A 13,063-nucleotide genomic window follows, 5' to 3' on the forward strand; every position below is an offset into this window, starting at 1 on the left:
CAATTATCATTACTTTTGGATCAACCTAGTACACATGGACAGTTTATATTCAGAAGTTATTATTTTAAAGGACTCCAAGGCGAATTGTTGAATAACACAGATTTTATGCAATAGTCCACTGCAGAAAAATGGCAATTTATTTAAAAAAAATGTCTTGACGAATTTGTTTGTTTAAAAAAAATGATTAGCTATTATACTCTCTGTTCCCGCCACTTCATCATTTACTGAAAGAGTCTTTTCCGTCATGAGTGTGAAGTGGCGGGAAGAGAGAAACCGAGCTTCATTAAAAATTAATTAAAAATGAGCTCTTGAAATATATAAATTTAGATTTGGAATGTTTGGATTCATATAATTCATTTAAAAATAATGAAAAATTCTTAGGTACTGCAAAAAGTACAAAAAAATACATTTTTAAAAATATTTATTTACTCTTTATTTACCTCCTAATCAGATATACTCTATTTCTTCAAATAAAAGTTGGCAACTCTAGCCATGCTTGATGCGCACTTGCTTGATGCAGCACCGCGACCTTGAGCTGACGTACATCGGGGATGGACCGTGAATAAGACGCTTTACACGTTTTCGTGTATAATCTATGGTTCAAACTAAAGTATTAAAAAAATCTCGAAAAAAATACTGTCATCTGTCCGGTGTCAACCTGGATTTTTGATTGTCATTTAGCAGCTTGTGTCAGATATGCGGTGTGGTTGAGGTTACAAAATATGAATCAAGAATATTGAATTAAATAAATAAGAAATTGTCACAAAACTATTATAGATTTCACAAAGCAATAATTTTTATACAAAATGGCTACGGTATCCACGGCTCCAGCTCCTGGAATACATCAAATCGATTTATCGAAGTTAAATTTGCACCAGTTGGCTCAACTGAAACAACAATTAGATCAAGTAAGCCTTTGACAGCCTTAAAAATGTCTTTTTATGTTTTAAATGTTCATAAACTTATGAAAATTTATGGTTACAGGAGCTGACTGTTTTCCAAGATTCATTACATACTCTAAAAATTGCTCAGCGTAAGTTTGTAGAATCTGGTGAGAGTGTTGATAAAATCAAGCCAACAGCGAAGGGCGAAACGATCCTTGTCCCTCTTACTGGCTCAATGTATGTGCCTGGAATTTTAGCAGATACACAGAATGTTATAATTGATATTGGAACGGGTTATTATGCACAAAAGGTAATATATTCTTTCATATATTATGTCATTTCACACCATTCATTTGTACATATATTTGGTACGGTTACTTTGATAGTGTTACATGAAATTCATAAATGCCATAAGTCCGTGTAGTTACAAATTTTTAACATAAATGTGTTTAATTTCAGGACATTGAAGGTGCCAAAGACTATTTTAAGAGAAAAGTAAAGTTTGTAACGGAGCAAATGGAAAAAATTCAAGTAATGGGAATTGAGAAGTCCAAAGTTCGGGAAGCGATTGTTATGATGATGGAAATGAAAATACAGGCGCAGGCTCAGGCGCAAAAGTCTTCGACATAACATAGTGTTTTAATAATATATTATCCCTCACTAGTTTGTATTATGTATATTTCTATACACTATTTAACAGTTGATTTATTCAGTTCACAATTTTGAGTTCTTCCACTTTAAAATTTATTTGTCACGCTAAAAATAGACAGGTTTATAAAAAGCTATAAGTTATATGAAATGCAGGTTCCATTCACCAAAACATTGAAATGTCCTTTCCTATAGTTTGGTTAAATGTCGGAACTTTAGAAGTACTCAATTTGTATTTACACTATGAGATTTTAAACATATAAAAAATGAGTATGTTGCATGCATATAATCTTCTTTATTTATTAATACTGTCGTAATTTGCTTTGAATTTGTAAAATTAACTTGCAAAAGTATTTTACAGAATTATTGATAAAAATTTTGTAAAATTCAATGCATATTGTGTCTTCTTAAGATGATAAATTGATTTTAAAATACTGTGTTTTAACTGCAACAATTAACAACATTTCCTGTTGAATTCAGGTATTATAATTTAAAAAATTTTTGCTTACTAAAAAATAAATTTTTAAATTGTATACTGATTTTTTGTTATAAATCCATTTTTATATTAGTTTTGTATCCCTAAACCTGTAATGTTTCTTAAGAAGGTATGTAAGGATCATAATTTAAAATCCTTTAAAGTTTAAATTATTATTAATGGATTTAGTTGTTCCACAATTTTGCTCTACAATAATTATGTGCATAAAAAATTGAAAGTTGAATGTTGAAATATTTTACAGTAGCCATACCATTAGTTGAGATAAATCTCTCCTTACTTAAATGGGAATTGCATTATATCAAGTGGTCTGTGGTAGGACACTTCATTATGCCCTAGCATATTATTTTTTGGTAGTTTTTGAATTATTGTTTCATTATGATAGGTTTCACTACTTTATTTATGAACTTATGTGATGTATGCAACAATAAATAGCTGCTTAGAAGTAGATAATATTAACTGCAACTTTATTTGCGGGGACTAAAGAGTTTTAACATTATGTCATGTAAAGAAATGACGTTAAAAATATAATCTGGCAATTATTAATGAAATTCTTGAAAAAAAAAAATGCCTGTTTAATAATGTTTGTCCTGTGACACCTTAGGTTTCTAAATTTCATAATGTTATAGCTACTGGCCTTTTATTTTGTAATCTAAGCTTCTAGGCTTGCTACTGGGTTCTTAAAAATTTGTCAAATAGTTTGAGGGCACTTTGAAATTCTTATTTACATATTCCAGACAGAGCTCGGCACGTGTTTAAGGTCGTCGCGGTAGCGAAGCGGCGATCTACAAATTTTCAAAATGCCTCCAAAAGGATGTAGTAAAATTTGCTATGACTTCAAGGTCCATTTTATTTTATTATTGCATACCTACATAAACCAGGCGTGTACAGATGTATCTGAGGAAATATGGTTACACCTTCATCGAAATTATAGAAAGGAATCACTTTATTTGTTACTAGCTGCTCCGCGCGGTTTCACCCCCGTGGCTCCACTCCTGTTGCCCGTAGCGTGATGAAATATAGCCTATAACCTTCCTTGATAAATGGGCTATCTAACACCGAAAGAATTTTTCAAATCGGACCAGTAGTTCCCGAGATTAGTGCGTTCAAACAAACAAACAAACTCTTCAGCTTTATAATATTACTAGCCGCTCCGCGCGGTTTCACCCCCGTGGCTCCTCTCCTGTAGGTCGTAGCGTGATGGTATATAGCCTATAGCCTTCCTCGATAAATGAGCTATCTAACACTGAAAGAATTTTTCAAATCGGACCAGTATTTCCCGAGATTAGCGCGTTCAAACAAACAAACAAACAAACAAACAAACAAACAAACTCTTCAGCTTTATAATATTAGTATAGATAGTATAGATTATTATAAGGTTTATAATTGGGAAACAAAAAAAGAAAAACAGCATGCGACACCAAATGATTTATTTTTTAATAGGCCAAAATGATAGCACTGATATCTACAATACACTGTTTAATTAACTATGTAATTACTAATATCTACAATGTCTTACAGTCACGAAAAAATATTAAACTAAATAAGGCAACGACTATTCCTTAATTTCATAAACAATATAATCTTAGTGTCGTAAATTATAATATTATAATAAAGAAGTTTAATTCTTGTTAAACGTGAACATGTGAACATTAATTTTAATATTTTAAATTCATTATTAACAAATTTACAAGGTTACGGCCGCACAATGCTTAACTTGCAATATTTGTATGAATTTGTAGTCTTCGTGGATTTTTAGACGACTACAAATTAATGGAAAATGTTAATATATTAACAATGAAGCGGGCTTTATATTAAGTATAATTACTATAAATTGAGTAATGTTTTTGAGATCATATAGCTATTTATGAATCATATTCGAATATAAATAATTCATTATCCTGTATTATTGTGGATGTAAAATATTTAACTATGTATATCAATTAAACACTAGAAGTAAATATGTGTAGGTATTTACAATTTAATACATGATTACTTATTATGTAAGTCGTATCTGTTATTTTTATATAAATTATAGGCGATACCAAGAACTAACGCCTTAGGCGATGTTTTAAAATTTAATTTTTTCATCAGAAATAACGTCCGTTTCCATTTCTGACATTCCGGTTAATGTTGCAAAGATTGGTAGATGTTATTGGGTTTATTCTATACAAAAAGGTTACTCGCCTGTTCGGCGAAATCCTTATCTCAAATGGTGTAATATTCAGGAGCAAAATCATTAGCGAGGTTAGAAAGGAAGTGGAAGTCTGATGAGGAATTAGAGTTATCACCCGCAGCACCTGTAGGCGCAGTGTGTGATGCCTCGTAAAATTGCTGAAAAGAGCTGTAACTGTCATTACACTCGCTGTTGCCAGCGTATGTTTCGCCGCTTGTTTGAGTTCCGGCATAAGTGCTTGCTGTAGCACCGCTGCTTTGGCCGCTATATGCAGCTCCGTCGTAGTAGGAGCCTTTTGCGTATTCCGCACCATGAGCAGGTTTCTGCCCATCACTTGCATAGTAGCTGTGCTCATTCGGCCCACCCTCATGATAATGGTATCCGTAATGGCTGTTAGCGTAAGCCATGTGTTCACTTGAGTAACCTTGTGCCTGGTCATATCCAGGATGTCCATATCCAGCTTGATCTTTTGCGTAGTTAGAATAACTATAGTTTTGATACATTTCGTGCGGGTATGTTTGCCTTGTCACTATTCCATTAGTAGACCGCGCGGACGGGGAGCCGTCTGTTCTTACACTTTGATGGTTTCTAGAGTAGGTGTGTTGATCATTGCCCTGTAACCCTGCAGTGTAGCCTTCGTAGGATCTGGATCCCTGGGGATATTGTGCTAATTTACCTACAAACTGTTTGCTGTCCATGCGGAAATCAGGATGAGGTACAAATTGTCCAGGAGGAGCGTTACCTCTAATAACGTATGGTGGTATTGCATTTGGGACTGCTTGATGCGGTGGACCGGGAGGAACGTTAGGGGGAGAAGGCCGCGCATAATGACCGAGGGGACTTTGATGCATGCTGGATGGAGTTCCCGGTGTCGAAGAAGGAGTAAGGTTAACAGAAGAAAACTTTCCTGCATCTGTTAATCCACCGATGCCAATCAGTCCATCTTTAGAAGAAGATGGTGAAACTTTGCAGCCGATTGTATCAAGAGATGGTGACCGTTTCCTTGCTTCTTGTTTGATACGTTTTGCTAAGTTACGAGGAGCAGAAATGTTTGGTGGATGTGAATCCCTCGAATCTTCTTCAGCTAGCTTATCGAGCGATGATGACGAGGCGACGCTAGACGCTCCGTCGCTTGCAAAACTATTGTTGTTAGTTGCACTGGGTGTATTATTGTTTCGTGTACGCGATGATAATTCGGGTATATCTTCAGTTGGGGAGCACAAGGCGCCCGGAGGTAATTCGCAACCTTGACAACTTTTCTTCCCTGACAATGGTCCATCATCATCAGTGAATTTATCAAGCCCTGTTTTACTCTTGCCTCCCTCTGAAGTTGTCGAGTCTTTGTCATCGCCGTCTTCACTTTTACTTAGTGTTTGACGTTTATGTTTCATGCGTCTGTTTTGGAACCAAACCTTTACCTGCAATTATTAGACATTATATTAAAATAAAATCTTAAATGACACATTTTTTAATTTATATGATATGTACGTAGTTAGTTATAGTATGTATGAAAAAAAAAATATTTTATTACCTGTCGCTCTGTTAGGTCGAGAGACGCCGCGATTTCGATTCTCCTAGGTCTGCATAGATATTTATTAAAGTGAAATTCTTTCTCTAGCTCCAATAGCTGGGTGTTTGTGTATGCTGTACGCAATCTCCGTGGAAGTCCATTTTCTGAAATAAAAGAATAGAACTATATACCTAAATATGTTTGTATTTAAAACACAAAATTGGTTTCATTATGAAAAATATGAAAACGTAGCCTTAAAATACTGTAAATTCCAGCTGCAAATATAAGTTTCTTTTAATTACACCCTGTTTTGTAAAGAAGGGTTAAAATACCGTCGAAATTTTCTGTACCTACTCGTAAGTAGCACTTTTCAATGATGTCATGTATACGCTGTATAAAATTATTGTGTTCTTGGAAATGTTACAGGGTTATAACTTATAAGCACGGGTTTCTTTAATGTAATAACTTGATCGCATGTCAGAGCACCGCCCTTGACGCCATTGTGTCGAAACTGTTCTTTTTACCACAAATACGAATTGGAATTCGAAATTCAAATTACAAAGGGCGGCGAATAATGGGGCGATCGCGTTCGCGTGACGATTCCACCGCGCGTGTGTATTCGCATCATAATTTGGGGTACTATTCTTAACTGCGTGGAATTAGGGACTATAATGGACGGTTTGAGTTTCGCGTGTAACTTTGTTCTGGGTGGTTCTCGAATGACGTTTTCGTCAACTAGCGCATGTTCTATTGGACAGGGGCAGCTGTCAATCAAACGTTACTCCGTTGTTTCCGCATGTTGGTTTTAGCTCCGTCTATATTAAAACATTGTAGGTACATACGTATTTATTAAATATGTATATGATAGGGTCGTACGCCCCCTTTAAAAATATTCTTTTATTATTTCGCTATGTGCAAGTTATTTTTATCAACCAAGCAGCAAAGTTTGTATGTAAATAATAATTTAACGCGTATACTTACGATACCTATATTTTATACTAAAGAACTTTACAGCTCGTATAAGTAGTTAGTAAATTATCAGTTAACTGGACTTGAAACCCGATAGCCCTTGGTCAGCTACTAGAATAATAATTATGAGTAAAGCGGTAGCTTATAGTACAATCGCATGCAAAATTCTGCGTATTGAATTATATTATGGTGTTATTTTAGATTAGATTTGAATAGACATTTTAAACATTGAGTTTAGGTTCCTACTGTATACTGCACATACCTAAGTAGGTATTGTACATTTCGAAAATGTATTTTCAATAAATCCGTACTAATAACAAATAGGTAACTAGGTAAAGCGAATTTAGGAAAGTGGAAAAGTAACAATAAAAGATTTGAGTATACAATTTATTATTATTATTTTTATTGAATATGATCAAGAAGAAATTGTTGTAGGTAATTTATCGAGCTATTTGTATTGAGTTTGAAAATACTTATTAAATTAACATCGGGAAATAAAATAACGCATTAAGAAAAAAATTTGAACATCATAGGAAAAACTTAAGCAGAATACAATTTAATTATCATACAAAATCCATATTCCTGGCATGGGAACAATACCTACTGCTCTAACGATGAATAAAATAACGTACGGCGCTTTTCTGTATGACTGTCCAAATTTGAGAAATGCAAGAGCGTGGCAAGTTTTTGCTAATAATGGATGATATTATGCGAGTGGAGGTGCGCATAATGTGAACATTATGGGGATGTCCCCACTTCCGTGTCGCTGAACTTTATAGATTTACGGATGTCGATAAATTGGCGACTGTTTTTATACAAGTTAGAAGTGTTTATATGATGTAAGTATATTTTGTTCTTTCATAGTGTATTATGTCTTGTTTTAATTACTGGCCGATTGTCATGGGTTGCAGGGTTTGCAAGGATATCAACATAAAATATTGCCTATGTAACTTGATAAAGCTGTAGTTTTCTAATGGTAAGAATTTTAAAAATAAGTGGTTCAGTTTGCGTTACATCATAACAAAAAATCTTTCGATAATTGAAGAAATTAGTGCAATGGATAAGATTATATCATCCTATTCACAGAAATTCATAGGTAAAGTAATAGCATAATTATTAAAGTTTGTTGCTGCGTTTAACATTGACTGATTTGCCGTTGGTTGACCCGTGGAAACAACCGTTTCTACGAAATTTCATACGAAGTCAACAATTCGATATGCATGTTCATGGAATTCGGTTTCCGTAATTTGAAATTATTCTGTAATATATTATTTTATTAAACTTATTCTTAACACAGTAGGTACCTACTATCAATTATACAGCAGTAGTTAAGCTAAGTTTAACCTAACACGTTTCTTCAAGTCTTTATCATAATCCACATTTAATGCAAAATGTAAAAAAAATCGAAAATATCAAATTCAATATGAAGTAGGTATGATCACCATTGTATTCTATTACAATACCTAATACAAATGTTTCCATCCAAATAGCTTGTTGTCATGTAAAACAAGTGGGTAATAAATGATGTTACGCTGTGACCCTTGCTGAGAGCGGGCTGAACGGAAGATTTACTGCGAATTAAGGGTCACTGCATCTCTAGGTGTTACGTCCGCACTTCATTTGATAATATCGTGTAACCTTTATTGAATTATTTGGTCACGTGTAATGTGGTAAACTTGGAATTTATCTGTGGGTTAGGTATGGTACAACAACACATTATAATGTAGCAAGGCTTCACTAGTTATAAAAATGGACAAACATTTTCCGAAATAGTTCTAGATTCATAGTTACTGAATAATAATTATTTGTGTAAAAAAGTTGATACATCTTATATTGCAATTGAAAAAGAAACTGTAACTGACTACGTCTACATGAAGACAAGAAACACATATATCTATAAATCACCTTCAAAGTTCAAATTTGAATAATGCCTTATATTTATTTAAAGTCGGCTGTTTAAATTAAACACCATTAAATAAAAACAGTAATTCATTACATTTAATATCCATTGTCAAATTTACAGCAAGTACCTACGCAATGACTGACAAAACAATGAGCGCATTCAGAACAATAAATGTTATAATATTAATTTTAACTGTCGTAAGTGTAAATGGCACTTAACAAAGTTCGTAGTTGTAAACAATTTGCAAAGAATATGTGCTGAGAACGGGCCCTAGGGGCAAGTTTGAATAATTAATCAACAGCCGAAAGGATTAATGTGGTGGCCAGTTGGCGGTTGGATGCCATTAGAGAACGTTCGATGCCCTGCCGACTAAATGCCGTGGTCACATTATTTGTGTCGGGTTTAGGAGCATATGGTAGAGGGTTTGAAATTACGGATACCTAATTGATTTTCTCAAATGCTACGGCCCTTTCCGTGTTTATTTTACTGCATGTGATGTTTTTTGGTTGTCCCAATTGGTGAGAGATTTAAATCATTGAACTAACAAATTCAAAGATTAAAATAAAATTTGATTTAAGTATGCATAATACAGCACTCATACAATCTTGATTAAAATGAATTGGATTGTCTGAAAAAAAAATAAAACCGGCCAAGTGCGAGTCGGGCTCGCGCACAAAGGGTTCCGTAGCAGCAAATATAATAAATTACAGTTAAATCAACCTATCTCAAAAACTATAAGAGATACTTTGATCAAACCAAAAATCGTTGAAAGAGTTAATTAGCATGCATCACCTCTATTTTTTTTAGAATTTTATACCCCGTAGTTATAAAAATAGAGGGGGGGGGACATACTTTTTACGACTTTGAGAGCTGATATCTCAAAAACCGTTCACTTTAAGAAAAATGTTTTTTAGAAAACTTTATATCATTTTAAAAGACCTTTCCATTGATACCCCACACGGGTATGTACATCGAAAAAAAAAATTTCATCCCTCAGTTACATGTATGGGGGGCCCCACCCCCAATTCTTTTTTTTACTATTTAGTGTCATATTTTTGTAGCGGTTCATACAACACATATTCCCATCAAATTTCATCACTGTAGTACTTATAGTTTCCGAGTAAATCGGCTGTGACAGACGGACAGACGGACAGACGGACAGACGGACATGACGAAACTATAAGGGTTCCGTTTTTGCCATTTTGGCTACGGAACCCTAAAAAACAAAAAAGATACAGCGTTAAAATGCGTTTGATATTATTAATTACAAAAGATGTACTAATGGTGCCTTAATGATCGGCCCAGTAAAGTTTAATGTCTTTAAAAATTATAAATAGAGCCGGTGTAACAATAACATAAGTCTGGTGTCATATTCTGACTCCCATTTGATAAAGCACCAAACATTTATTTTGTATGTTACTGCAACAGAAAAGTTTTGTAAGGAAGGGAGCTTTCCAGAAGAAATATTACCTTATGAGGTGTGAAAGGCATAAATGTGAAAATTCAATGTTAGCGACGTGAAATATTTTTACTATGAAAAATAAGGAACGTGTGAAATGTTTATTAAAATGTCCTGTATAAGTATGCCTACTCGGTTATGAATTTTAAGAATAAATGAAGTCCTTATTAATCCCGAATAACACATCCAAGAATATTGGTACGGGAGCTATTAACGTTTTAAAACAAGTAATTTTAGTATAGTTGGGTTTTTGATATACTGTTTCTCTTGCTATTTCGGTTAGAGTCCGGGCTGTCTGGCTGGCGGTAGTGGTTGCGTTTATTAGTGCGCACAGGAAAATATTCGTAATTTAAAGTCATTAATTAACGCGTAATTGCACGCCTCATAAGCGAAGCGTTGAGGTGGGTACTACTGTCACTTCGCGCAAAACATCTGATTTTTCAAACTTAAAATGTCTTTATGTATCATACATTGCACTTGTAAGATAATACATACACACAAATATTAAGAAAAAACACTATTTTTAACATTCATGATATTTTTGATGTCATTTTTGTTATTTAAACTAGTTAAAAACAGTTTAAAAAAGTTCTGTCTTGGACGTCCGTGTGTCTGTATGTGCGGAGGATTTTCTTGTTAACACGATAGCGACCGAAATACTTTACTAATCGAGTCTTTTTTTTTCTCTTACGCTTGAGTATGCTCAGGAATAGAACCCTTTCATTTTTCAGGGTCTGATTCGATGTGGTTTAATTGTTATTAAATAAACAAAAATAATAATTAATAAATAATTATTAAAAAAAAATTATGAGGCGTGCACTTTTGGATTTTCCAAACTATTTTTAATCTCTTGCCTTTAGATAGATCCATCAGACATAATTTTTTTATTGCAAGACGTTTTTTTCGTTGTTAAATAGGTGCCATACGCAATTTTTTATTTCAAAATAATTAAAATGTCATCGAAATAAGTGAAATTACATCAATATGAGTTTAACAACGGAAAAAATGTCTTGCAATAAAAAAATTATGTCTGATGGATCTATATAAAGGCAAAAGATTAAAAATTACGCGTTAATAAATGATTTTAAATTACGGATATAATTTCCTGTGCAGATAAGATGCGCACTAATAAACGCAACCACTGCGGCCAGCTAGACAGCCCGGACTCTAACCGAAATAGGAAGAGAAACAGTATATCAAAGAACCAACTATACTAAAATTCTCTCTTGTCAACGTCGCGTTGGTAGCTCCTATACGATATAGAGTTACTTTATTTGTCTAAGAGTTGTCCCATGTCTTTATGTTATATAAGGGTTTATCTCTCAATTAAAGACTTGTCAGTATTTCGATCGATCATTGCGTGTCGGATTTGTATTTTTCCGATTATCTGTAGCGGGCTGGATCCGACTTGACATTGTGGCATCAATTATAAGCGTGGATTACGAGGAGACAGATCTAAGACGTTCAATTTCGCCGGTGTAGGGTCTGAATGCGCTCCAGATGCTTGATAATATCGGGGCTGAAGTTGCAATTGAGATTTGAAAATGTTTAGAGCGCTTGCCATCAAATGCTATCTATGTATAACACTTAAAGTACCGCTAGAAGATACTTTCATAGATGGGTTATATAGACTGTAGAGGATTCATAAGATCATTGAAACTCATTGTTTTTGTATTATTTTTATTAGATTTCGCATCACAATATGTTTATACATATAATTAAATGATGAGAGCTTCATGAAAATATTGTACGTTTTCTATGCAATGTTTCCCTAATTTTATGGAATAATATAATCAAAATTCACGGACACTAAAATTCTGTATCTAAAGCGGGCGGCAACTAATATTTGATAATGTTTTAACAGTTTGTAAACATTAAGCGGAACGCACAATAGATCCCAAATCCATTTGGGTGATACAGCAGGTTATTATAAGTTGTCGCGCAGACGGTGCAAGTTCGTAACAGTTTGACAGGTCGTCCCGGGAGACGCTTCGATACCTACCGGGAGACGAGGAAATTTCATTATTCGAAGTATCATTTCACTAAATGTATTGTTTGTTTGGGGAAAATTGTTTGTTTTAACCACGGGTCCGGAGATTACCGGTTTAATTGTGATTGCTTTTATTGGTGCAGATATCTATATTGGAGATTTATTGAATAATGGAATAACGTTACAGTTTTTCGTTTTGGATACAGTCATGTACATATTATAATATGTATTTGGAAAGAAATGTATAAATTATCCGGAAATTTACGATTTATATTTATCTCTCTGTTTGTGATTTTGTGAATTATTTTTCTAAAATAAAACAATATCTATCTCCCCACCTTCGTAAAATTTATTGGAATCCGTGCTATTTTTAAAGGGGTTGATAATAAAGACGCGACTCTTAGAATATGCTAAGTGCTTAAGTCTGGCGGTATTTAATTGCCCTTGAAAGGGGCGACAAAAAATAAACGGCCCAGGACATAAATAACGGTGCACTTTTCATAATCGCAATTGTCGCTCGGAGAATATTTAGTGCGCAGTAAAGTCGCCCTGATTACGATCTCGGGGGGTGGGAATGTTAATAGTTTATGCGAAATGTGAAGATAATAGATATCACGTATTTATTTGTACTAGTTTAAGAATTTAGAGAGAGGTTAGATATTTAAATTTAGATTTAATTTAGTGTCGAGTTATAGATATGGTGAGAAATCATTACATACAGGCCGCGATTGCTGAAAAATCTACGAACAGAGCTCACTCAAAATTCGTTTTAAACGAACTAATTTATATTATAGTTTTATATAATAAATCAACTAATCTAAAAATAATTCTCTACAGAATCGATGATAAACAATAATTACGAAGTTTCGATAGTCATTGTTCCAATTTCTCCCGTTAAAAGCAAACAAATTGTAACAAAGGAATCGTTTATAGGAATTTAAAAGTCACAAAGAAGCGAAGAAGGCAGAGCGTCGGGGAATAAATTGTATTTATCAAATAAAAAGGATGGTGTGGTCGTTTTTCACCGCGCT

At 33.9% G+C, this 13,063-nt stretch overlaps 2 protein-coding genes across 2 annotated transcripts in view; one reads left to right on the forward strand and one right to left on the reverse strand.

Moving 5' to 3' along the window:
- Positions 1 to 591: 591 nt before the first annotated feature.
- On the forward strand, positions 592 to 2,065 carry Pfdn5 (prefoldin 5). The gene is made up of 3 exons (XM_090101872.1): positions 592 to 908; positions 985 to 1,194; positions 1,344 to 2,065. The coding sequence occupies exons 1-3, from the start codon at positions 807 to 809 to the stop codon at positions 1,512 to 1,514; spliced, it is 483 nt and encodes a 160-aa protein (XP_089957998.1). The 5' UTR covers positions 592 to 806; the 3' UTR covers positions 1,515 to 2,065.
- Positions 2,066 to 3,449: 1,384 nt separating this feature from the next.
- pb (homeobox proposcipedia) overlaps positions 3,450 to 13,063 on the reverse strand; it is a 41,614-nt gene continuing 32,000 nt past the window's right edge. Inside the window, exons 3-4 of the mRNA XM_090102267.1 lie at positions 5,733 to 5,875; positions 3,450 to 5,619 (exon numbers count right to left, since the gene is read on the reverse strand). Coding sequence (XP_089958393.1) covers positions 4,234 to 5,619; positions 5,733 to 5,875 — 1,529 coding nt within the window. The 3' untranslated portion in view covers positions 3,450 to 4,233. The remainder of the gene's footprint in view (positions 5,620 to 5,732; positions 5,876 to 13,063) is intronic.

The sequence above is a fragment of the Colias eurytheme genome, chromosome 5 (genome assembly GCF_061535395.1).
Source record: "Colias eurytheme isolate Ceu_HAF_F1 chromosome 5, ilColEury1 Martin Lab GWU primary, whole genome shotgun sequence".
NCBI classification, from domain to species: Eukaryota; Metazoa; Arthropoda; class Insecta; order Lepidoptera; family Pieridae; genus Colias; species Colias eurytheme.